Source organism: Mus caroli, unplaced genomic scaffold (genome assembly GCF_978045245.1).
Source record: "Mus caroli unplaced genomic scaffold, Mus_caroli_1 scaffold_1, whole genome shotgun sequence".
NCBI lineage: Eukaryota > Metazoa > Chordata > Mammalia > Rodentia > Muridae > Mus > Mus caroli.
Genome location: NW_028227256.1, coordinates 158,859,952 through 158,887,292, shown reverse-complemented (window position 1 = coordinate 158,887,292; position 27,341 = coordinate 158,859,952). Strand labels below are relative to the sequence as shown.

The window sequence follows — 27,341 nt, the reverse complement described above, 5'->3', positions numbered from 1 at the left end:
TCCCATTCCATAACCACTCACAGGAACCATGTGGAAACAGACACTCCATCAATCAGGACAAAGCTGAGGAAACTTCATAATATTCCATATCATCTAAGATGCAGCATCATGCTACATAGGTCCTAGGGCCCTGCACTGTAAGAGCAAAAAAAATAAAAACCTTCCGCTAAGCAGATGGCAACAATGGGTTTTCAGTTTACTGAAACAGCGTCAGAATCTTTTGGTTTATCCTATCAGACAGCCCTTAGACTGTTCTTTCCACCGGGATCGGGAAAGTGTGTCACCGTTAAGTCCATATGGCATCTTACAGTGTGACTATGAGTTGAAAGTGGCCTTTATCCCTTTTCTAGTGACTTCCATTTATTAATGGTCTACCTTAGGCCAGAGCCATGGCCCGATGCCCACTGAAACAATCACATGAGGAAAGAACACCCAAGATGCTCAGCATAACATCCTTCAAGTAAAGTGAACTGAACGTAGATGCTCAAACAAAAGTAGCCTTTCCTGTAGTCCTACAGTCGGGGACAGTCCTACTAAAGAGGGAGGGATAGAGTGGGGTGGGAGGGGATAGAGTGGGGTGGGAGTCCCTACTTTCTGGAGTCTACTGGATAAAAAACGAGGCAGAACAACTTCTTGTCATGTGCCCTTTCCTAAAAACTATAAGGACTCCTTCCTGGCCATCTAAACACACACCCCTGCTTCCAGTCTGACCTTGCTATCTTAGCAGGCACCCCTGCTTTGAGCCTTCCCTACACTACCATAGCCCTCCCCCCTCCCCCATGTTCTGCAGTGATGACCCCAGAGCAACAGAGCCCTAAGGAATATCTGTCAGGAAAAGGCTCATGGCAGGGGGACAGGTGTTGCCTCTCAGCGCAAACGTCCCAATTACAAAAGAACAAATGCTCACTGCAGAGAGCTGGAGAACTGACATCATAGACTATATACACACATATGAAGGAGAGAATACCCATGTGTGGTTAGGTTCTATGGATATTTCTACGGATTTGGGGGACTTTTTCTTGCCAGATCTTTTCCCTCTGCCATGGACCTGTCACTGTCACACGCTGAGGTTCGAATCCACAGTGACCATATTTAGAAAAAGGGCCTTTACAGAGATGATGGGCTTAAATGATGTCATAAGGGTGGGTCTCCAGCTTGTGAGGATGGCCCTCACTAGAGAAATTGGCACTGCAGTCCCTCTGTGTGTTCAGGAAAGGTCAGACCGGGGTCACAGTAATCAAGCAGCCATGTTTGCCCGGCAAGAAGCCAGTCTTTAGCAGAAGTCAACCTTGACAGCACTATCATCTAGGATTCTGGCTGTCAGAACCACAAGAAAACAAAACCAAAGAATTATGCAAAAACAAAGCAGAAAACCAAATGCTCTAACCACTTACCTAGTTCTCTAATAGCCTCTCGCTTGTTTTTTTCTAAAATGTCATATAATTTCTGTAAGAAATTAAGAAATGGTTCTCGTTACACCAAGTACAATCTTGACTTTATCGCCTGAGTAAAAGTTAGAGAAGCAGGAATACAGAGAAATTCTCAGCGTGATTTGGGGAGCGTTTGTCATTTGGGGAGTTCCAGTGCAATTCTCCCGGGACTCAAATTGCACAGTGTTGCATGGGTGATATTTTGCATAAGTGTCACGCTTCACTGTGACTATTATTGGCTAGGAAGGAAGGAAGGAAGGAAGGAAGGAAGGAAGGAAGGAAGGAAGGAAGGAAGGAAGAGTACTTGGCACCCTACTGTGCACCACTGAGATACCAACTTGGGGCTGTGTGGAGGGAAGAGCTATTTGGGAATCTGTTCTGCTGAGAGCTCAGAAACAAGTGCAATGATGTGAGCACGTCCTGTAATGAGTTCATGCTCCCCAAAGGCCACTCCTTATATAGCTGAAGAAGTAACTTCCCATGGAGACCAACAGATGGCGTGGTTGCTTTTTTCCAGTCACACAACAGATACTGTGGGATGCTCAGTAGGTCCCAGGCCCTTCCTCATAAAGCTTAACCTGGCTTCGAGCCTTTCTGGAGCATATTCTAAGCCATGCCAACAGCTCTGAGGCAGGCACTGAACATTTCCCTGGGTTGTCACATACGAGTACCTGCAAGATAGTCAGATACTGCAAGCCACGGGACGACTGACTCGTCTGCTGTCCAAAGCTTAAGCAAAACAATTTTTTTGGAGTTTTCTTCTTCTTCTTTGTTTGTTTGTTTGGGCTTTTTAACTTATATGTAGTAGGGCCCTAATTTTGAATATGCAAACGAGATATGCGTTTTTATGAAACAGTTTAGTATTATAATTGTCATTGGCCCTTTTTGCATTGTGCCATTTTCATGCAGAACTGGATTATATTCACATGGAGACTCAGGACAATAGTCACTCCCACCTGCTGCTAGGAAGGCAATGTCTGTTACTTCTCTGCAGGTAAACAGCCATGGGCCAGGTTCCAGAAGCACCAGGTCGCTTCTGAAGATGCCCCTATCTAATGCACATCTCACAAAGCCATTAGTCCTTACTGAAGTCTTCTGTTTCTTGATTTTTATTTCCTCTAATGTGTAGGGGTGTTTTGTCTGAATGTATGTCTGTACCATATGCACGCCTGGTACCTGTGAGGACTAGATGGGGAGGGCACCCAATCCCCTGAAGTTGGAGATACAGACAGTTGCTAGCCGCCACGTGGGTGCTGAGACCTGAACCTAGATCCTCTGAAAGAACAGCCAGTCCCCTTAACCGCTGGGTTATCTCTCAAGCTCCCTAGAGTCCTCCCCCTTCCCACCCCATTTAAAGGGCCCATTGAAGGTTTGTTTTGTACCTGTTACCAAGGTGACTGCTTCCAGATCACTCTGTCCTCTCCTAAATGTTTCTAACTGCTCTTAGCTCCCTCCCCGGGTCCTGTTTGTCTTCTTCTAAAGCCTTCTCTCCTAGGAACTTCTCCATGTTCTCTGTTTATTTGCTTTGGTTTTGGGAGGACTGTGGTGGAGGAGGGACAGGGTCTTATTGTGTAGCCTTGACTGGCCTGAAGCTCACTATGTAGTCCAGCATGGCCTACAATGACTTTGGCCTCCCATCTGTTGAAATGACAGTCATGAACCACAACGCTAGCTTCTCTCTTGTCTTTCTAAACTACGGTGTAATAGCCCAGCCTTTCAGTATCTGCCTTAATTTCATTCTCCGTTTGTGATGATAAATCATCAGAATACAATTCTGTTGCATATCGATGTTGATCCCATAAAGAAGATAGGTAAGTTTGTAATCTCTTTCCTGGTCACAGGCCTGAGGCCACTAACAGTCACTGCTCAAGGCATGCACTGCAAGCAGAAGACATAACCTCCAACCCTCTGGCTACTTACAAAGCCCACTGAAATTGCTGTATTAGGGATTTAACGCTTAGGATTTAAACTCACTGTTGTATCTAAATCGGAAGTTTTATTTGAGCTGAGAAAGTGCCTCTCAACTATTACACCACTTAGTTTAGACCTTGATTTACACTGAAATCAAGAAGCATTGGGGTGAGAGAGAGAAAGAATGAAAGATAAGAAACAAATACAACATATATGAAATGGGACTTCAAGAAAGCAGAATTCATCCAGGAAGCAGAGAAACTTTTAAAATAAGAGATTCAAGAGACTATTCATTTTAGAAGACAGAAATTATTGCTTGGAGAAGGAAGGAATCTTGGTTTTTAAAGATAAGAATGTGATTGTCAAAATTATATATATATGTGTGTGTGTGTGTATATACATACATACATATGTATGTATATATCTGTACATATACATACATACATATATATGTATGTGTGTATATATGTGTATGTGTATATATATGTGTGTATATATGTGTGTATATCTGTGTGTGTACATATATATGTGTGTGTGTATATTGTGTGTATGTGTGTGTGTGTGTGTGGTTTAATGGGTCCACAAAAGAGCAGAAGGCACACAACAGAGGGCTGGACTGAAAATCACACCAAAGAGTCCTCATGGCAAAGGGAGAGAAAGTTGGAAGTTGTGAGAAAAACTGAAGCAAGGACTGTGGTTGTTTAAATATGCTTGGCCCATGGGAAGTGGCACTTAATTAAGAGGTGCAGTCTTATTAAGGAATTGTGTCACTCTGGGAGTGGGGTTTTGAGGCTCCTCTGCTCAAGCTGTGCTCTGTGTGGAACAGACACTCCTCCTGACTGCCTGAGGAAGACAATCCTCTCTTGGGTCCCTGCAAATCAAGATGTAGAACTCTTGACTCCTCCAGTACCATGTCTGCCTGCACTGTGCCTTGCTTCCCACCATGATGATTATGGACTGAACCTCCGAAACTGTAGGCCAGTCCCAATTAGATGTTTTCCTTTGTAAGAGTTGCCTTGGTCATGGTGTCTCTTCACAGCAGTAAAACTCTAAGACAAGGACTAAGCCATATGGATGATAAACAAATCATTCATACATATGTGATTTAAATGACTATGGAAAACAGGTCTCAGACAAGGCCTGGAGGAGCAAGCTGAGTCACATAGGGGACAGTTTACTTGTCAACTCTTCTTGGACCAGTGGCTCCTCTTCAACTCATTGACCTTTTTGTGCTTACCTCATCACTCGCAGTGACTCTACAACCATAAACCTCACCTGAGGCTCCACCACTATCCAGTTCAAATTTGGCTTTCTTTGGGATTTTCAATTCTCTTTCTGGTGGTTTGGTTTGGTTTGGTTTGGTTTGGTTTGGTTTGGTTTGGTTTGGTTTGGTTTGGTTTGAATTTTATGGGGGTGGGTGGTTTTGTTTTGTTGTGTTGTGTCTAGCCCTGTTTTGTTTGAAATAGAGTCTCATATGCACACCCAAATGTATCCACACACATGCAACCCCACACACACACACACACACACACACACACACACACACACACACACACAGAGAGAGAGAGAGAGAGAGAGAGAGAGAGAGAGAGTTCAGGCTGTTTTCTGAAGCACCTCATATAACAAATATTAGAACCCATTTGACTACTGAACTCTGTCTGTTGGTCAAATACATGACAAGCTGATCTTACAAGCATGGACTCTCTTACGAAAGGTCATCCCCACCCACATCACCACCTCCAAAAAAAACCGACCAATGCCTGATTCTTACCCGATAGATTGATTCACGTCCAGAAATTTGCCTTATCAAAAGCTTGGCATCTTCCTGGCTTTTGACATAGCCTTTTGTAATACTGTACATCAAGCTGAGGCTCTTTTTGATCTGAACGTCTGCCATATTTATTAGTATTGGTATTATAATCTGGAATGACAGGGGAGGGCAGGGAAATCATACATCTCATTAAGTGCTTTCTCTCGCTCGAGGATCTAGTTTACAATGGTATGTGTTTGTACATAGATGGGGGAAGTGTGGGTACAGGCTACAAAACAAGGATGGAGATCAAAGGAGGGAATAAAAGGAGCTGACCAAGGCAGGGAGGGCAGCAGCACACGGGACATCAAAAAAGAAAGGAGGCGGGTGCAGGGGGTGGGGTATGCTACAAGAAGAGGCAGCAGGACAGGAGAGAAGAGGGGGAGATAGAAAACTAATTTAAAAAAATCTAACTTCATTTGAAAATCCCATAATGAAACCTAATTAGTGTATGTTAATTTATTTTTTAACTAGAGAAAGAAAGAAGGGAGGGAGAGAAAGAGAGAGAGAGAGAGAGAGAGAGAGAGAGAGGGAGGGAGGGAGGGAGGGAGGGAGGAAGGAAGGAAGGAAGGAAGGAAGGAAGGAAGGAAGGAAGGAAGGAAGGAAGGAAGGAAGGAAGGAAGGAAGGAAGAAATAGGAAAGGAAGTAAAAGAAAGAATATAAAAAGCATCGTCCCCAGCAGAGGCTCTCAGAGTGTCATCTATAGGCCACCAAAAACATGTCCAGGAACTTCTCTGAAATGTAGAGTTTGGGTCTGTCTCTCATTACAATGTCAGGCACCGTACGGTGTGATCTAGCAAGACCTGTTTCCAAAAGGCCTCTGCCTGAATCCACGGACATTTGGGTTTGCAGTCACACCCTAAAGAAGTTAAAGCTTAATAAGTAACTCTGTAGCTTTAGGTGGAGTCTCTAGCATGCCCCTGTCCCTCAGTCTCTCTACACTTCAATTTCAGAAAGCAAAAGTCGTGCCCCAAAACCCTGAGTAACAGCTGTGAAGAATACACCTCGCAGGCCACTTTCCATCCACAGTCTACATTTATCTACTTTAGGCGGAGGTCAACTAGTCAGTGTGGGGACTTAAGAGAATGGGGTTGTGACCTCCAGCAGGTTCCCCGTGGCTCTGAGGACTCTATTCCCTCTTGTACAAAATGAGTGTATTAAATAAAGCCTGGAAATCCAGTGAAGCCATTGCTCCGAAGCACACCGTCAAGCATGTGACTAAGGGGGCTTCCCACAGAGACCATGCTGGGTCAGAGCACAGCGGTGCTTGGTGAAAGACTCAATATTAGGAGGAGAAAAAGTAACAAGAAAATAGTACCATAGTGAAAGAATTAAAGGAACGGAGTCAGACTTTATTAGCTGCCTTTTGTAGGTAAAGGGATCTTGTTTAAAGAAAATGTTTTCAAAGCTTTCCTCTGTGATAGATACACTGACAACCCACTGAGCTGACCATTGACTCCTAAGGCATCTAAAATAAAGATCTCCAATATTCTCAGTCTTTGATGAAGCAGGTATATTTCCTTTCAAAGTCACATTGGGCTGAGTCTAATTTTTAGGGTACCAAACTTTATGTAGAAGTCATATCTACTTCACAAGGAGCTTACCTGGATAAGTTATATAAAGTGTTTCCCCCAGTTCCTGGCAAAGAGGGAATGCTTAATTAAAAAAAAATCCAAATATATAATAATAATGTTAATTTCTTAAATACTCTTTGTTAAGATTTTGGTCAGGTAGTACAAGACACAGGGCTAACTGATAGAGAATTGCTGGACGCATTCTCAATAGATTTCTGTTGTTTAACAATCTCCCCTAAAGTGAAACATTCTATTCGGGAGGAAGTTCTCTTTAAGACTCAGGACGTAAACCACTCACAAGAATCAGAAAGTCCTTGAAACTTACAAGGGTCACAAGGCCTCTTCCCAAAATTATATAACAGTAAGGAATGCTAGGGAAAGGAAACGGACCTGCCTCCTCTGATTCACCCACATCTCTGTAAGAAACCCTTTGCCCACATTACTGTTAAATAAACCCCCAAAACTCATAGGTTTGCCAAGGGGCACTTGAAATCACTGCTTTGGCCTGTCATGGATTCCCGATCTGAAATGTACAGACGATTTCTTTTAACATCTCTCCCCAAAAGTCACACAACAATTTGGCTTACATAAAAACACCCTACCAAGGGGCCAGAGAGATGACTCAGCACTGGCTGCTCCTCCAGAGTGCCAGAGCTCAAGTCCCAGCAATCACATGGTGGCCCACAGCCACCTATAATGTGATCTGGTGCCCTCTTCTGGCATGCAAGTGTACATGCAGATAGAGCACTCACATTAAATAAATCTTAAAAACAAACAACAAAACACCATTAAAACCTTTTCCATCTTTAATTTTTTTTCATAGAATATTACTTCTAAAATAATTATCTTGCACTGGGCGAGGTGGCTCATACTTTTAATCCAGCACTTGGGAGGTAGAGGCAGTGGAATCTCCAAGTTCAACGCCAGCCTGGTCTACAGAGCAAGTTCCAGTACAGCCAGCGCTACACAGAGAAACCCTCTCTTGTGCATTTATGTGCACAAGACATCTACATAAAAACTGATTGTCCCTATAAGTTCTACCAAGCTGTGTTAGCCTCACTACTCCTCTTTATGTCTAGTAGTTTGTGTAATGTTTGTGAGCTCTCAGCTCAACCCCAAAGGCAAATACCATAGCATCGAAATTATCCCTTTAAGTGGATTTTACATATACAACTCTGCAGAGCATTTCTGATGAACACTAAATGGGCATCACTAATAAATAGAAGGAAAATTAAAAAAAAAAAAACTAGGCTGATGAAAGAGAGCAAAAAGGATGAGGTGTAAAACTGGGGCGTAGAGCTCCAGTCTCCGCTCAGTCTCTGCTGTGACTGGAAAACCCTCTGTGAAGGCAAGAAGTAAGTAACGGCAGAAAGAGTGAGAGGGGCAAACGAGCAGGTGGCTATTCAAAGAACATTCTGGAAGAAGCAACTCCCCCTCTCTTGTGTCTCTCAAAGCAGTGAAACTTAGTAAATCGCCTAGCAAACCATGCAGGGAAACAGCATTTCAGTATAAGAAGCCTTACCTTGAAGATGGGAAGAAACCTAATCACTCTTAAATATCCTATCACCACCGTAAACTGGATGAGAATCAAGCTGTCTGGTCTCAGCTTGACGAAGTACATGCACAGTATATCCGTGATTCCCATGACTATGATAAAAAAGTCCAAAGTATTCCAATTCTGAAGAAAATATTTCCTTTTTAAAATTAGTACCTGTTTAAAAAAACAAAGAGTATCTATTACTCCGTCACAGCTATGTATTGTCAGAGGGGAGAAGGAAAGACTTAAAACTGTAAGTCAACTAGAAATGAGTTATTCTCTAAATGCTATTTTCTTTGTGTGTGTGTGTATGTTCACCTGAGTGTGTGTTTGTGTGTACCACATGTGTGCAAGTGCCCAGGGAGCCCAGAAGAGAGAACCAGGCGCTCTGGATCTGGAGTTAGAGTTAGGAGTAATTGTGAGCCACTCGGTGTGGACTCTGGGAACTGAACCTGGACCCTGAACAAGAGTAGTGCCCATTCTTAACCACTGAGCCATCTCTCCAGCCCCATGAGCTGTATAATAAAAGCTGAATTTTAAGCTATTTGTCTGGAATCCCCCTAAACTATTAATTTTCCACATCATAACATTGAATGTGATTCAAAATTTTAAAAGCAATAAACAAGTTTGCTGTAAGACTATATTAATAATGAGGCATGATAAACTATGGTCACACCGAGCTATCTGGTCTGACATGTGGCTCTCAAGCCAGCTCATCTGTATTTGTTTATACAATGCATTATGGGGATGTTCTGCATTATTTCAGGAAGAATTTAAGGGAGGTATCTATATCTGAGATTTTTTTTTCACCTACTCCTTGAAAGTCTCTCTACTTTTATGAGACTTAGTTGATGTCCAAGGCTCAGACTAAGGGTGTTAACATCCCAGGATCCCACCAGCTGTAATAACAAACAGTTTCTGGTATCAAGTATAATAAAGTAGCAAAAGTGGATTCAAAAATATCTGAAGTATTCTTTTTATACAACGTATTTCTATTTTCCACAGTACCTTCAGTGCTGATTCTAATGTATATAAAAACATAAAATAGTAGTTTATGGATGTCAGTGCCGATACATTTAACTCTCTTGCAATTGGCCACAAATGTATGATCATGGGGAAAATATACATTATTGTTACAACATATGTTGCATATTCAAATTCTTCTGAAATTATAATGTGATAGACAAAAATCAGAAATTTATTATTCCTGGAAAAGAAAAAGACCAAATAAAATACCAGATCATTTAAAGTATAACCAGTAAGGAGAGAAGTCCAACATCTGTCTAAACAAATTAAACTAGAAATAATATGGAGAAGATAAGTAAAAATAACAAACATACATCAGGGCATGGTGGTATACACTGTTAGTCCCAGCACTTAGGAGGCAGAGGCGCTAGATAACAGAGCTCAAGGCCAGCCTGGTCTGTACCGTGAGTTCCGGGACAGGCAGAGCTACACAGAGAAACCCTGTCTCAGAATAACTGAAACAATAGCAACAACAGGCATGCTTTATATAGAGATTATAATAGAGGAGCACAAGAGGATGGTTCCATCAATGTATGTAATAAATCAATATATACCTGCCAAAGTGGAGCTGGGCCAAACGCCCATGGCTGAGGAGCACACAATTCTTATGGCGGAACTTTTGTCAGCTGAAGTTTTGTCAGATGGACAGTAAAACTGGCTTCCAAATATATAAGCGTATACCCATATACTAGCACAGCGAACTCCCGTCAGGGGTACGTCTTTTACAGCAGGCCACACTCAAAGCAGGGACTCACAACTGGTCACAATGGTTAGATTCAGGCACAGCTGAGTGCTTGGCCTCAAAGGGGACATTTATGTCACTGCCTCTGAGGCCCAGGGAGCACGTCGGAAGAGGGGTGCAAGGGTTGTGGGAACCAAAGGAAGAAGAGTGTAGTAGAGAGTTAGCTTCAGGATATGATGTGGCTGTTGCAATCATAAACACACTGCAGGAAGGAGGGAGAGGAGGAGGGAGAGAAGGAGGGAAACGACAGACAGACAGACAGATAGACAGACAATCATCTCTACCTAGGTATGAGCAAACAGATTTACTCTCCCAATGCCATCCTTCCTCTGCCATGGTGACCTATGCCTCCTCAAACCTTGAGCCAAAATTATTCTCCCTTGAGTTGCTTCATGTCCAGTGTCCCCTCACAGAGACAAGAAAAGTGGTAAGTGTTCCTGAACATGTGTCACGATGCTAGGAGTTTGATTTGTTTTTTAATGTTCTCTTTCAATGTATTCAATGGATGAAAGCAAAAACTATTCCCAGTATGTTCTTGTTTTGAAATCTACTGTTGGGGAGGAAAAAAGGTTGTTTTCCTGCTCTGAAAATTATATATAAGTTCACAGTCTACATAGGAAAGAGAAAAATCTACCCAAGCTAAGAAAAGTGGGTATTTTATAACATTTTGGAAAATCAGTAACAGGCATTCTTAAGGTAGTGTTAATTAATGTTTCCTTAATTTTAGACATCAATGCTATATTATTAAAACAGACTACACTATTCTATTGATGAAGTTACACAGAGCTAAATTTAGCCCATCGTGGATATCACTCACCCTGGCTCAGTCCTCTACCAGGATGAATACTGTACACAACATGGTATATAAGCGAGCCCTAAGATGCTAGCAGTTTCTTTAACAAGGGTATCAATGAAGTTGCTAAGACAGAATAGAAAAGGCAAACACACTGTTCAGTCAACACTTAACCTGTAAATATCTGATATAAACTTAGTTTTAAGGGAGGGGTGTTCTACTCTAAAATGTTGTGTATGTCACTACTAAAGGTTCTTAATACTTACCCGGGTACAGTGAAAAGTATCCTTTCTTTGTGATATTCCAAGTAAGTTAACATGTTTTTAAACTTTATAAGCCAACTCCTAGCTCTCACATAAGTTGAAACATCAGAAATACTCATGAATCTAAGAAAAATGCACATAAATATTATTAAAAATATGTTTCAGTTGGGACACTAAAAGGGGGAAAGATATGCAAATTCAATGTGAGCCTACTCAGCCCTTAGCTGCTGCACCTATTCACCTGTCCACCATGGTCACGTTTCAGTGACATTTTTAGCCTGACACGCCTGTGTCCTTGTTCCTAGATCTATCCTGACCTGAGACAGAACGTAATTAAAGCCGCTCCAGACTGTCCCCTTTGGAGTTCTGGAACTAAGTTTCTTGTTGTTTCATGTTGCCCAACCCTAAAGCAACTGAATGTCCCAACTTTCCCAAATGCAATCCTGGGCCAATGGTAGATCTCCCTCAGAAAGCACCAGATTGTTGAAATAGTAATGTCCCCTGGCTGTTCTTGTCACCACTGTCTCACAGGTTTGTCTCAGAGTGTCCATTCATCACTGCTTGTCAGGATGGGGACCAGATACTGGTACATGTCTAAGATGCTGAACCTTTCCCACCAGACTGTACTGCGTCATTTAGGCCAAGTATTCCAGAGCTCACGCCATCCCCGGAGAGCAGTCCGAGAACAAGGCTTCTGTACCTTTTCTAATAAAGTGAATATGATATAAAAGCAAAATAATCATAAGAGCAAGCAAAGCTATGTAGATTCTCATCCATGGATTCTCTTGTCTCTTAATTAAGCCAGATTCATCTCCAAAGTTATAAGACGAATGAAGAGGGGAGGCAGGATGGAAAGAGGCCATTCAAACAAGACGAGTGTAGGGTAGGGATACAGACCGTGGTGAGAGTTTACCCAGCATGCTCAAGGCCCAGCATAAAAAAAAGAAAGAAAGAAAGGGAGAGGGGAATAGATAGAGGAAGGGAGGGAGAGAAGGTGGAAGGAAGAAGGGGAAAGAAAAGGAGCTGGAGGGAGAAGAAGAAAAATTGTTATTGGGTAAATGAGTGAATGGGTGGGTGAACAGAAGGTCAGATACAGATAGCAGAAATGACAGCTTGGTTAATCCAGACATTCAGTTCTCGGTTTTTCCATAGTGATACATTCATTCCATTTGGGAAATATCAATTAAAGAAGTGTCTCACTTACTTTCCGTGGATGGGGCAGTAACTTTTGGTGGCACCGATTAATATTCGAGCTGCCTCTACTCCAAGGGTACCATCGTTACACTGCTTTTCAAAGCTACTCTAAAACAGGTTTTATATTTTAGCATTTCATATTTATACATACTTACATATATTTATACACTTATATTTAAATAGAAATTACAAAGGATCAAGACAAATGGAATGGCGGAGAACTGTGGCTCACACCTGTAATCCCAGCAGTTGAGAGGCAGGAGGATTGTCATGAGTGCCAGGCCTGCCTGGGCTGCCTCAAAAGAAAAAAACAAAACAAAACAAAAAAACAAAGCATACATATAACATATGCTTCTTTTCACAGTTTTATTTAGTTATTTTTACATTTATTTATTGCTTGTGTGAGCACAAGGAGGTCAGAGGACAATGTGTGGGAACTGGCTCTCTCCTTCCACTAAGCGGACCGGGGACTAGAACTCAGATCTCCCGGCTAGGTGACATGTGCCTGTACTCACTGAGCAGCTAGCTTGCCAGCTCTCATCCTGGTCAAAACAGTGAGTTCAGATTCAGTAAGAGACACTGTCTCCAAAAGTAAGGTTGGAGAGCAACTGAGACAGACACCCATTATCAACTTCCGGCCTTTACACACACACACACACACACACACACACACACACACACGCACTCGCGTGAGCGCACATACACACACACACTCACATGTGCACGCATGCATGCACACACATCAAATAAATAAATAAATAAATTTCTGTAGCTCAAACATTAATTGTGTCAATCGACTATATAAGGAGACAAAAGGGTTTTCTAATCGCCTCAAAACCCTAAAGATTAAAGGCATGTAAGACAAAAATAAATGTAATTAAGACTGTTAGAATGATACCAACCATTTGTATTATAGCTACATGCAATCTGGCCTCTTCTATTAAAACTTCATCGGTTGGGGACTCCTCTTTTGGACTGAGGGGACTGTGGGAAACTTGAACGTGAGTCTGTTTTAAAATCTGAAGAAACAAAGTCAAAAATAAGTAAAACTGGTAAAGACAGGGCAAACACTGTACTTAAAGACGCTTTCGGTAACCGACTCAGAACCGCTGCACTGGCGAGCGACGTGTAACTTGGGTGATATGCTTCTCTACGACACTGCTGTTTTCAGTATTCCACCTATCCTCCAAACCCATCTATACTCCACTATTCTATACATCAGCCAGTGTTTTCTGCATTTTATAACACACAGGGAAGTTCTCTCAGGATCTTAACCAGTTTGAAGTATTATCTTGGCCAAGATCATTGTTTGCAATTCATTTTAAGAAATGTCCATTCTTCTTGGATCTGATAGAAAGGACAATCAATCATAACGACTTTCTTTTTAGGGAGGAAATTGAAGTTGCCTCACCAGGACAGCAAAGCTAGTACATGTTTTACAGCGTTTAGTTAGTGATAGGTTATTCCTATGCCACCGGTGAAATGGGCCAGTTCAAGGCGAGATTAGATTATACTAAAGGCAGGTTTATTGGGAAGCTGCTCTCAGGCGAGTTCACTGGCCCCAGGGATGGAGGTCAGAGGAGTTGCCATGGGGAAGGATTAGGGAAAGAGGAGAAAGAGAAAGGGAGAGTGCACAGAGAGAAGAGAAGGAGAGAGAGAGACCAAAATGTCTGGATTATATAGGGAGGAACACCTGGAGGAAGGGCAGCCCAGCCCCTGGGCTAGAAAATTCAAGGTTGGGGTCAAGGTGTGCCAGGTGGGGACTGAGGGATGCTGGGAGAACCTGGAAGCCAGGACTGCTTTGGAATCTAAAATATGCACCTCAGTCCCTTGTCCCGGGGTCCAAAACCAAACAGTAACTGGAATCAGGACTGTGTGTATGTGCATGTACAGAGATGTTTGCGTGTGTGCACATGTGTGCTCATGAGTGTGGAGGTTAAAGGTCAGATGTCCTTCCTCAGAATAGCCGTTCACCTTCTTTTAGTTTTTTTGCTTATGTTTGACTTTTAAGGGGATTTTTGTTCTTTGACAATTATATACATTCAACTCTTGATGCAGTGTCTATCAATGGAAGCAGGAACCCACAGCGTAGGCTACGTGGCTGTCCTGTGAACCTCGAAGCACTGGGGCCACAAGCAGGCACCACCACATCAGGCTTTTCTATGTATGTTCTGAGAATTAAACTCAGGTCCCCATGCTTGTGTGACAAGCACTCTACCCACTGAGCTATCTCCCCAGTCCCAGAATCATGTTTTTTAATATTGAGTCATGACAGACAGGAAGACCCAGAGAGGGAATGTGAGACTATCAACTCACAGGATTGTATTCGATTTTTGCTTTTTCTTCTACTACGTTCCAGTTAACGTTTGTCAAAATTTTTTCTGTCTTAAATAAAGTTATTGTGTTCCGTATAGTCTCCTGAATGTGTTCAATGGCATTTCGAACAGCCATTTGTCTTGGGAGGGAGAGAGCACACAAACCTGTGGTTTAAAAAAAAAAAAAAAGTAGTGAAGGCCTTAGCAGAGTACCCACCTTGGCTTCCTTCTCCTCCCCTTGACCAATGAGCTTATTCTGAATTTCTCTACCTGACATGTTTATTTATTATGTCACTGCTCTTATGTATTGTATTCTAAATAGTTTCAAATTCCACTTAGACATTATTAAATGTTTCCATTTGTGATTTTATCTAACACAGTATATTTTTGTCTGCAGATTCAATTCCTTTTGGAGTTAGGCAGCTTTAGTAGAACTTGTGAAGTATCTCCCAACACCATTCTCTCCTTTCCTCTTCTGCCAATGGAATCCCTGACTTTGACTAAAAAGATGGCCAGGTCGGAAAACTAAAACCATCCAGGTATTGTCACTCATGTGTCTCATGTATTTAAGCTCTAACCGCTGGCGGATGCACAGGAATGATGGGTGTGTCCTTAAAGACAAGCTGCTTATCCTCCAGTCCCCACATCCCATTAGTCTAGACGCCTTGGTGGAAGGAAAAGACCCATCCTTTTTTAAAGGCTCTATTCACTTGGTTTCTACTAAATTATATGAACCAATATTACAATTAATGATCAATATACAATCCATTAACGAAAATAACTCATTTTAAGTCAATTCCTGAGATCTATAAGCAACCTCTACACAACCCTGCATTAATATTCTATTTGCATTTTTCCCAGTAAACCTCTGAATAACACATATACTTTACCTAACGTATTGGCTGAACGAAGCATCATATGTGAATTTATTCCTGTTGTCAATAATGATAGTACTTGTATATAGAAGATAAACTAAAAACAAAACATACAGATATTATAGCCAAAATATCAAATACTTTTTCCAGGAAAGAACAATGTTCATTTACCCACCTGCAAAATTCTAACTCAATCTATAGTCCTACATTTTGTTTCCAACAAGCTAAAAACAAAGGGGTCATTTTGTGGACACTGTTTGGTCATAGTACACTAGGGCAGAAATTAGCTTTTTGTTTGAATGAGGAAAAAAAAGAAAAATGATGTGTATTCTAGAATAAGGACACTAGTCAGCAAGGCTGTGGCCACTTGCATGGTGGGGGAAAAAACGCCACAGCAAACAAAAAGACAAACACATCTGTCGGCTTAGCTTTGTCATCTGTTAGCCATGAGCCCTGGAGCCAGGTAACCCCTATGAGCATAGCTTAGGACTCTTTACTAGGAAATGAAGTTAATAACGAGATCCCCTCCAAAACATTTCCCCAAACTAATGAAACATGTGAGGTGCTTGTCAAACCTCTGACTCCCAGACCTATCATGACTATATCATGACTGTAGGCTTGGAGTGCAACTCAGGGGATTCCTAATATCGTGCAGACTTAGAAAACACTGTAAAAATGATGCCCAGAGGTTAGTTAAAAGTTCACACTTGAGGCCAACTCATTTCACAGACGAGAATCCAGGAGGGTAAGTTCTTGGTTAGTATGTCTTTGCGAAACTCAGACTTTCTTCAACACCAAATTAATTCCCAGGCCGAGGCCACAGATTAAAGTCTTACAAAAGGCCTAGGGGAGGAATACAGTTTTCCATCTTCTTTACTTTGATTTCCCCACGTTCAAAATGAAAAGGGTTGACAGTTAATCTCAAAAAAAAATACATATATATGTCTTCTCTATGGACCTCTGGGTGCAGGAACAAAATAGCAATGAAGAGAAAAAAAATCCCAGGCCAGCACTGAGCCATTGAGACATCAGGGACTGTTGACACTCACTTCCAGACCCCTCAGCAAATGAGAAGGTGGCTACGGTGGCGGTTTGTTCCCTCCAAGAAAAAATTGAAGTATATTCCATGGGTATATTGTGGAAAATTGGCCCTGGAGAAGTCTAGAAACTTTTCTATCTCATTCCACACTGTCATAAATACTGAGGTCCAGAGACTAGGGTATTGGTAATACATTTGCTTAGTATATGCGAGGTCCTAGGTTTGAGCCCCAGCGCTGCAGAAGCAAATGAACAAATAATGAAGTGCCCCTAAGGCTGCCAGCCCATGCCTAGGGTGTCTGCTACAGCACTATATGTCACAAGACTTATCCACCGGCTTGTCCACGATTTGGAAGAAGAGAGGAAACCAAGTATTGTTTTCCACTGCAGATCACAATATCTTCAGCCAGGCTTGTTTTGTTTTGTTTTGTTTTGTTTTGTTTTGTTTTGTTTTGTTTTGTTTTGTTTTGTTTTGTTACAGTCGCTCTACAAAGCTATGGCTGTCATGGAACTTGCTATGTAAACCAGGCTAGCCCCAAACTCACAGGGATCTACCTGTCTCTGATTCCCAACTGCTGGGGTCAAAGTCATGTGTCATTATATCGGCTACAGTCAAACATTTTTAAATGAGTCAGAAGACTAAAGGATGTCTTTTATGCAACAATGTATAGACTCGTCCTTTCCTGGGTACACTTACCTAGCACCTCAGGTTTTGTTCTAGCAGCTACACAGAGATTTGAATGTTCTACACCGGGGCATTTTATTGTCACACTTTCTGATAGCTATTGGGGAAAAGGTGGCATTTGTGTGCTCAGTAAAACTCACAGGGCATTTATTAAGCATCAGCTGTTTTACAGAGCATCGTCTTGATCCTCATTAAAAGCTGAGGCTCGGGCTGGCGAGATGGCTCAATGGTTAAGAGCGCGGACTGCTCTTCTGAAGGTCCAGAGTTCAAATCCCAGCAACCACATGGTGGCTCACTACCATCCATAACGAAATCTGATGCCCTCTTCTGGAGTATCTGAGGACAGCTACAGCGTACTTACATATAATAAATAAATAAATAAATAAATAAATAAATAAATAAATAAATAAATAAATAAAGCTGAGGCTCAGTGAATGATGAAGGCAGGGTTGAAAATCACGTCTCCAAGTCGCCCTAATAATAATTGCTATGTGAACGCTGGCCCCTCATCACTGTCAACATAAGCACTTTTCTGACAAGGCACTTTTGCAATGGAAAGAGTGCATCTTTTTTTTTTTTTAAATCTAACTCAAAGTTGGTTAACTTTAAGATTGGGTACAGTGTGCTACAAAATAAGTAATAATGAGTAAATAAAATAATCATAACGCATGATTATCTTCCCTACCATATGTGGTGCTGGTAATTTAAATCGAGAAATATTGTAAATATCGGGAGCCAAGAGTAAGCTGAAAACGCCTCTGATCCCAGACCATGCGATGACGAATCCCCAACGCCAGTCATACTCATAACTTGAATGCATCAAAATTGGGCTCACTAAAATGATAGTAAGCAGCCTGTGGGCAGGAAACAGTACAAACAAATGAACGCACTTCATACAGGAATGTCGTCTGTGGTTAAAATCATGTACTCAGCACTAGCTGTCACTTAAAAGTCTCCAGGAATTTATGAAATTCTTGGACAAATGGATGTATCTGGAGGATATCATCCTTAGTGAGGTAACCCAATCACAAAAGAAGTCATTAGATATGCACTCACTGATAAGTGGATATTAGCCCAGAAACATAGAACACCCAAGATACAATTTGCAAAACAGAAGAAAATCAAGAAGAGGGAAGACCAACAGGTGGATACTTCATTCCTCCTTAGAATAGGGAACAAAATACCCATGAAAGGAGTTACAGAGACAAAGTTTGGAGCTAAGACAAAAGGATAGACTATCCAGAGACTACCCCACCCAGGGATCCATCCCATAATCATCCACCAAACCCAGACACTATTGCATATGCCAGAAAGATTTTGCTGAAGGGGCCCTGTTATAGCTGTCTCATATGAGGCTATGCCAGTGCCTGGCAAATACAGAAGTGGATGCTCACAGTCATCTATAAGATGGAACACAGGGCCACCAATGGAGAAGCTAGAGAAAGCACCCAAGAAGCTGAAGGGGTCTGCAACCCTATAGGTGGAACAACAATATGAACTAACCAGTATCCCCAGAGCCCATATCTCTAGCTGCATACGTAGCAGAAGATGGCCTAGTCGGCCATCACTGGGAAGAGAGACCCCTTGGTATTGCAAACTTTATATGCCCCAGTACAGGGGAATGCCAGGGCCAAGAATCAGGAGTGGATGGGTAGGGTAGGAGGGTGGAGGAAGGGTATAGGGAACTTTCGGGCTAGCATTTGAAATGTATATAAAGAAAATATCTAATAAAAAAAATAGGCATAGAATGTAAAAAAAAAAAAAGTCTCCAGGAATGAGAAGACAGCATAGTTATCAATAAACCACCGGGCTAATCCCAGTTTTGTGTACAGTATAGGATCTGTACAGTGGGAGAGGTTCTACACACGAATAAAAATTTATCGCTAATATTCTGGTGTATATTATAGTGTATGGTTAGGGAGTAAGTTCCTGGAGGGACATTTCTTCAAAGCATATTGACAAATTTATCTATTGTGCGAAATAATAAAATGACTGAGAAGCTGGAAGAGGAGCTGATCAGACCAAAATAAAAATTATTATAGACATGCTAAAAAACTTAACCAAACAAAATTTTCTTTAGCGCCTACAGAATCACACACTAGGTCTGGGGAGGGGGGTTGTTCAGTGGTAAAATTACTTGCCAAATAAATATGAGGACTGGAGTTCAGATCCCCCCAAATCAAGTAAATGTCAGGTGGGTGTGGGGGGCGACCAGTGACTCCAGCCTTAGGAGGCAGAGACAGGAAATTCCCAGGGTTGGCTACGGGAATAGATGTCTCAATGAGCCCTGGCCTTCATTCAGAGACACTGCTTCAGTAAGCAAGGTGGAGTCAGAGATGAGCCTCAAAATCAACCTCAGCCTTCCCACACATGTGTGTGCATGCACACCCCATCACCCCATACCTATACACCCCCACACATATAAAACATACATACATACATGCACTACATATACAGAGAGAGAGAGAGAGAGAGAACCAGAAAAGAATTCTATACTTACTTCAATGTGTTTCTCCTTATTTTATAGTCACTTTTCAATAGGATCTTATGACAAAATTCAGAATATAACCTTTCTTTTTCTTCATTATTTTATTATGTGCATGGATGTTTTGCCTGCATGTATGTCTGTGTATCACATGCATTACTACTGACGTCAGAAGCCAGAAGAAGGCATTAGATCCCCCTGGAACTGGAGTTACAGTCTGTTATGAGTTGCTTTATAGGTGCTGAGAAATAAATCCAGGTCCCCTGAAAGAGCAGTGGGTGCTCTACACCCCCGGGCCATCTTTCCAGCCCCTCAGAATCTACCTTCAGGGGATCTTTGCCAACAGAATATGTATATTGTGTCTCAGATCACTTGAAACAAATGAGTCTTCAACAAAATAAAATCAAACATGCACACACACACACACAAATACATACATGCACATAGACACAAAAACAATAATCTAAGCCCAGCAAAAGAAACTAAAATAGAATCATTACCTTACAAAATTCACTGTTACGAATAAAGTCACAGTGAAAACTACGGAGTTAAATTTGAAATACTTGATTTCTCCACAGCCAATGACAATGCCAAAGAAAGCGTATATTAAGTGTTCATATACAGATGAGCACATTATTAAGAACCTAGGAGGGATGAAAAGGAAAACACATTATAATCAATGGACTTTAAGATCTATTCTTTTTCACATGAAAGCACCCATTTTACACCTATCACCGCTATCTCAGTGGAAGCTGTGGTCTCCGTAACAGTTACGGTCAACATGAAAAGGTGTTTTGTCAGGCTGAGATACTCAGATCATTATCTTCATTATACCAAAACCCATGGGATGCCTCTCAAAACACAACAAAAGAGCAAAGCGGAGAATTAAAAGCTCTCCCCAAGCTGGCGATGTACCAGTTTCTCTGGGGTTAGCCTGCAGTTTACCTAGTACTGGAGCTGACATTGCAAAGCCCAGACCAAGGGTGGGCTGCAAAGAGGCCCCGGGGTACCTGATGGGTGATAATGACCCAATACTTCCTTGCCACCTCTCCTGCTGGAACTGGCACATGCTCCTCCCCTTAGTTTGAAAAATCTCTCTTGTCTGATTTTCAATCTGCTGAATGCCTACAAGTCTTGGAAACCCGGTTCTTTTCCTGTGTTCTCCATCCAACGCACTCTGGTTAGACATGACCTCTTCTGTGTTCCTGAAATGCTATCCCAGCACAGTAAAGCAAGGAAAAGCAATCGATTTTTCTTGGATTGCTTCTGGGAAAAATCTATGATGCTCTCCATGCTGGCTTGAGTCGGAGGAGCCAGATCCTTCATCAACAGACAGATCTCAAACCCCGCCTCCTCTCGATTCCCTCTCGTAGGACTTCCCCTTTAAACTGGTGAAGTAAGCTGTTCAGCCCCAAAGCCTGTCTCCTCAAAAATGGCTCTCAAAATCTACCCTAGGGAAGGAGCATTACAAAGCCCTGTTCTAGCTGTGATAAAGCATTATCTGATATAATCAGCACATGGTGTGACTCTCCAAGTTATTTCAATTTCCGGATTCAAGCCACTCAGAGCTCCTATGAAGAAAGAAAGGAGTGGAGGCCCTGAGGTCCCAACTCTTTTTTTTTTTTTTTTTTTTTTTTTTGGTTTTTCGAGACAGGGTTTCTCTGTATAGCTCTGGCTGTCCTGGAACTCACTTTGTAGACTAGGCTGGCCTGGAACTCAGAAATCCTCCTGCCTCTGACTCCCAAGTGCTGGGATTAAAGGCGTGAGCCACCACGCCCGGCTAAGGTCCCAACTCTTACCTCTCAACTGTCATAGAATAACTGAGGAATTGAAGGATTTTAAAAATATCTCCATAGGGTCCAACAATCCCTTTGCAAATAGTAGGATCCAAAAATACGTAAGTTTAGAATGCCTAGTAAGTTGTTTGTTTGTTTGTTTGTTTGTTTTTTGTTTGTTTTTAATATAAGCAGGTATACCATTTAACAATAGCATGCTTTTGGGTTTTGTTGTTATTGGGTTTTGGTTTTGGTTTTGGTTTTGGCTTGGAAATATCTTATTCGAATTGCCACCAGCTTCAAATTCAACAGTCAGGACATAGCAGGCAGGAAAAGATAGTGGCGTAAGTGAAAGAGCAAACAAGGGTTAGAGAGATGGCTCAGTGGTCAAGAGCACTGACTGTTCTTCCAGAGGTCCTGAGTTCGATTCCCAGCAACCACCTGGTGGCTTACAACCATCTGTAATGGGATCTGATACCCTCTTCTGGTGTGTGTGAAGACAGCTATAGTGTACTCATACATATTAAATAAACAAATAAATCTTTTTTAAAAGACCAAACAAGTGGAATGACCAATTACAGTAAGTAATGAGTAATTACTGAAAGGCAGCACTACCAACAACCAAGTGCAGTTGCTACACTAATCCGCAAGCCTTATAAACCAGTTAGTCCCAAGCTTCGTTCACAAACACATCAAAGGAACAAAGGAACAAAAGTTATAGGTGCCAAATTTGTTTCATCTTGCAAAACCAAAAGAAAAAAAAAAAAAAGGTGCCATCCTCCATCACAGGTATTTATTCTTTACAGGATAATTTAAATGCTTAAAACAATTATTTCAGAACAGCCTTTACACTGAACAACTTTTAATGGGAAAAGTTAGAGTGAAGGCTTATTGTCCACATCTGCTTTCATTTGAGATGAGAATTTCTTTGGCAGATTTCGACTTACTGTCTGTGATTTTGCATGGTTTCTGAGAGGAGGCCTAATCCATTGGTCTGAGAAGACACTGATCCACCCCCCACCCTCACCTCCACCCCCACCCCCACTCCAACACCCACACCCACCCCAACCCCCACTCCAACACCCACACCCACCCCAACCCCCACCCCCACTCCAACACCCACACCTACCCCAACCCCCAACCCCACACCCACCTCCACCCCAACCCCCAACACCAGGTGGGAAGGGTAGGTAAGAGTTTTGCTGGTGATGCATCTCGCTCTGACCTCCTTCCTTCTTCCTTCCTTCACACATTACGATGGCGTCACCCAAGTGTGGATGTGAAGGGGAAAAAAAAAAAAACCCAACAATTCATAGTATAAGTCTATCGGAGTGACGTAGAGAAGGCACTATTGTCTCTGAACCACCAATTCTTTCTTCAGAATGACAACATCGATAATGCTGATCACTGATGGCACATTGAAACGTTAAAGATAGAAATATGTAAATAAATAGAATTGTATTAGCCTCCTCAAAGACAAGATCGGCCAAGTATTAAAATTCTCTGAAATCTAGACTGAATGCACATCAGGAAACTCACTTAGTAATGATGAACTCCATCCTCGGTTTAAAGCTTAAAGAATCCAAATTCAGGCCTACCGTGACCAAAGCAACAATGCCCGACATTCCGAAATATTCCACTGGGGAGAGAAGAAAGTGAAATAAATTTAAATGTGATTAAATCTATACACTGATGCGCCCTGAGGAAAGAAAGAGTAGGAAAGGTGAAAGTAGCGTTTCTTATTTAGAAAGTTGCTTCAAGGGATTGGCCTAATGCTGTAGCTCAGGGAATAGCAGTGCTTCTTCTGAGATGGGCAATAGAATAAACACCCAGCCTTTGTGAGCCATGGGACCTTCCTCAGCTATGATGCTGCAAGAAGCCGGAGGTAACATGCAGACGGTTGGCTAGCCAATAAAATACTACAGACTTTAGACTTCAAATAATCTTCATCTCCATGAGATTTTATTCTTTGATTCTGCTCTTTTCATAAAGCTGTTTTTAGCTCAGAGCAGATTTGACCCAGTTTGCCAATCCTACATCATCACTGAGGCTAGGGCGAGTGGGAAAAGAAATGACGTAATCTCCGCTCAGCACCTTGGGACATTGTGCTGCGTGGGCCAGGAGTTGCTGCTTCCTGGAGCATTTGCCCTTCCCTCCCAGACTAAATTGGCAATTCACTGGGCTCTAAATGTTGAAACATAGTCTAGGGAGAATGTTAGAACACAAAAATACTAAAGGTGCCGGGCTACAGAGTCTCCAAGGAGCCCAGGGTGACAGTAGACAGAAAGGAAGAGAAAGAACATCCAAGCAAGCAGTGGAAGAGCTTTCAAACAGGGCACAGCACGCTGCTTATGGGAGGTGACCTCCCCTTTCTCCATTAATGTCCCCCAAATCTGCAAAGCAGGTGTTAAGTGAGATGAATAGCACCTCACATCCTTATTGCAAGCATTAACTTAGATGATATGTTCCTCGGCATATTTGCATGGCAGTGGATGGCCACTCTTGTGATTCCAGTATTAACCACTGTTGTGACTACTATAGTACTGATTTTAATCCACTGGTCTACCGCTTATCAAAATTCTTTTCATTTATTTATTCACTTAACTTCACTTTGGACTTTATATATATATGCACTTTCCTATCTAATTTAACTTCAACAATCAAGTCGAGTAAAGCTAATAGTTTTGCTTTATGTTTTGATAGGGGACAACTGTCAAACTCTTATTTCCAGTTTCTTTTTATAATGAGTAAGTACATGCTAGTTCTTATTTTTGTCTGATATATATAATCTTGGTTTATATATTATCATATATATTCTTGCTGAGTTTTAAACACGTTTTAATCAAATGTTTGTGTTTCACACATTTTTATCAAATGTTTGTGTTTCAATGACTTGAACCAAACTGACGGAACATTTTTGGTTATATTGATAAGTGAAAATAAGGAACTTGTATTGTTAATTATGTGAGAGTCCCATCCCAACTTGAAAACGTGTGTGTGTGTGGGGGATGGGAATCCTCTAACGTGAAAGGGAGGCTGAAACGCCTTCTGCTGCGACCCGGTCCTGGCACTCTGCCCCCGGCTATCATCCATTTAATCTGTCTAAGGGGGCACCAAGCATTGGCTGCAAACACCTCCATTCCTATTAGGAAGAAGAAATGAACCAGCATTCATGAGCCACCCTGTCTTGAACCCAGTAGGGAGCTGGCAAAGGCTCAAAAACAAGTGTCTGGGATTGGGGAGAAAGACACGCCCCGCCCCCCTCCAGGAACAACTGTCACTCAGAAGGAGGTGGGAGGAGCTGTGTACACAAGGGGCTCACAAGCATAGCAAGCTTCATTAATGCATGCAGTGCCTTACACAAATGGAGTATTATTAGACCGATTGTATAGAAGAAGAGACAAGCTTAGAGAAGCTAAGTATTTCCCAACGTTGCTGATTGACGGAGTATATCTGGATTCTGTCTACTCAAAAACACACTGAGAGGGAATGTTGGTTCATTCCATCAGCACGTATTAAATTACTGTCGGGGATTTGACCAACTCTAAGCTTGGCTGAAAGGAGGAAAAACTAATCGAGTGAAGAGCTGACTATGAGCACCACTCATACTCAAGAGACTCACAGTCTGGTCGGGAGGTGGAAAGAATGAAGTAAGGCATCCACAAAACTTTCACAAAGGAGCAAAGAAATAACGCTGAAGGAAACGCGCATTCCGTGAACGTTTTCGCTAGTTTGACTGGCTCAGGGCAGTAAGCAACCACTAGGTGGCGATATATCTACAGGAAAAAGAAAACTGCCTTTCCATAGCTAGAGGTGTAAAAGACAGCTGAGATCTTCATTTTGCTCCACTGTATGAGGGGAGCAAAAGCAGTTTGGTCATAGTTAATATGGTTCCTGGGAACTGAAACACCTCAAGACCCAATTTTACAAAACTGAACTAACGGAAGGCCCACTGGGGCTGGGTACAGTTACTCCTGCAATTTACCCGATGCCCCAGCTTCTCTTCCAGACACAAGCACTCTTGATCTCCCCACTCTCGTTTCCCACCTTCTAGATTCAAGAAAAGATCGCTATTTGAAAGGACCTTTTAGTTTAGTGAGTGAAGGATGACGAGCTTGGAAAGCCCTCGGGAACTTCTTCGCCAACTTTTCCCATTTTATGGGGTGAGCAGCTCAAGAGTCCAAACAGAAACAACTCCATGTCAATTCCGCTTCTAGGGCACTGCCATGGACTTACTGTAGGGTTAGAGAAAGGGTACTCAAAGGGCTAAGAGTACCCAGACATAGGAGCGCAAAGACAAGAGGTTATAATAAGAGGCCAGGAGAGAACTAGATCTGACAGAGAGGTGATATGGCAAAACACAAAGGGGCGGGGGTGGTAACAGAGAGGAGGAAGACATGAAGCAGGGAAAAGGAGCAGGGCAAACCAGGACTGCCAGGCTCTCCAGTAGGATGGCAGTTCTTGTGTTTGTTTGCCTTACCAAGGTAAAACGTCATGTACACCAGTGAGAAACAGAGAACAACGTTCGTCAGTGTGTTGCTAAACAGGTCGGTCAATATAATCTGAATGACTCTCGTACACCAATAGCCACATACGGTGCTTCCAAAGATATCAAAGCTGAGTCCGATGATTATGTGTAACTCTAAACATAAAAGAAAGGAGAGAAAAGGGAGAAAGAAAAACGTGAGTTAACCATCTGGGTTTTGGCTTGTCTGTGTTGTTTTGGTTTTTTACTGACTGCACTTTGGTTTGTAAACAGGGGGCCTATTCTTCCCCAGGCAGAGTGCCCTGTGAGAGTCTGATAAATCTACTTAATGTAGACTTCCCCAGGGATGTAAGCGAGCCCCCATTTACACTCTGGTAAACAATCCCAATGAAACTCCTTAGGTCACACACAGAAAGGCATTAGACAGGAGGGCTGACTGCAGAGATGAACAAGGAGTGTGGGGAAAGAGACAGGAGAGACTAACAGAAGTGGATACGATTGAAACACATCATGAAAGCATAACAAAGCCCGTTACATGATGAATGTGTGCTAATAAGCCATTTTAAAATTATCTACCCGATTTCCACCAACACTTCCTTATGCTTTTGGTTCTCCCTACCCCCTCTTGCAGCTACCGCAAATGTGTCCCCAGGGCTCATGTCTCCCCCTCACGCTGTGCTGATTCCTGCCATTCTTCTCTAGCTACTAACGAAACATCTAGAAACCCGTCAGGGGAATGTATTCTGCATCCCAGGCACCATTAGCCACACAAATCTGGCTGTTGTCCCTCTAGGATTGTTTTACCAATACTGCATTAGTTGTTTGCCTTCACCCTCAGATCTAAGACCACGCACAACTCTTAGCATCCACCAACTGAGATACATGCTGATCCCAGCTAGAGGGATAACCTGGACTGGATGATGCAATTGTCCATGTGTGTATGCATGCTGAGGGACAAGAGATGGGTCTTTTTAATTATTTCTTTTCTTTCTTTTTCTTTTGAGATTGTAAAATTATATCATTTCCTCCTTCCCTTTCCTCTTTCCATCCCTCCCATATACCCCAGCTTGCCTATTACAGATCAATCCAACACACACTTGGCATTTCAGCAATCACTAAAATGCAAATATGGTTATATTTTCTTGTTTACCTCACTTCTCATTTTAATTGATCAGAGAGCAATGTATAGAGAAAGATGAAGAGACAAATGCACTTTCGTTTCAACAGTAATCTTAGGAAGTATACAGACAGAACACCAATGATCTTACCTCTGAACATGGACGTGTCAGTTGAGTGACCTCGAAAAATTCCAAAGAAAATGCATGTGAAACTACAAATGATCAACGACTCCCCTCTGATGATATCCGTGTACATCTTAGAAATACCTGAGAAAGGAAAAACA

At 42.1% G+C, this 27,341-nt stretch overlaps 1 protein-coding gene across 1 annotated transcript in view; it reads right to left on the bottom strand.

Moving 5' to 3' along the window:
• Slc9c2 (solute carrier family 9 member C2 (putative)) overlaps window positions 1-27,341 on the bottom strand; it is a 62,555-nt gene that overhangs the window by 15,150 nt on the left and 20,064 nt on the right. The window contains exons 6-19 of the mRNA XM_021177277.3: window positions 27,208-27,324; window positions 25,934-26,095; window positions 22,993-23,092; window positions 20,179-20,322; window positions 17,879-18,047; window positions 15,486-15,567; window positions 14,597-14,760; window positions 13,183-13,299; window positions 12,291-12,388; window positions 11,090-11,209; window positions 9,271-9,469; window positions 8,248-8,436; window positions 5,113-5,262; window positions 1,395-1,446 (exon numbers count right to left, since the gene is read on the bottom strand). Of these exons, the coding sequence (XP_021032936.1) occupies window positions 1,395-1,446; window positions 5,113-5,262; window positions 8,248-8,436; window positions 9,271-9,469; window positions 11,090-11,209; window positions 12,291-12,388; window positions 13,183-13,299; window positions 14,597-14,760; window positions 15,486-15,567; window positions 17,879-18,047; window positions 20,179-20,322; window positions 22,993-23,092; window positions 25,934-26,095; window positions 27,208-27,324 (1,863 nt within the window). The remainder of the gene's footprint in view (window positions 1-1,394; window positions 1,447-5,112; window positions 5,263-8,247; window positions 8,437-9,270; window positions 9,470-11,089; window positions 11,210-12,290; window positions 12,389-13,182; window positions 13,300-14,596; window positions 14,761-15,485; window positions 15,568-17,878; window positions 18,048-20,178; window positions 20,323-22,992; window positions 23,093-25,933; window positions 26,096-27,207; window positions 27,325-27,341) is intronic.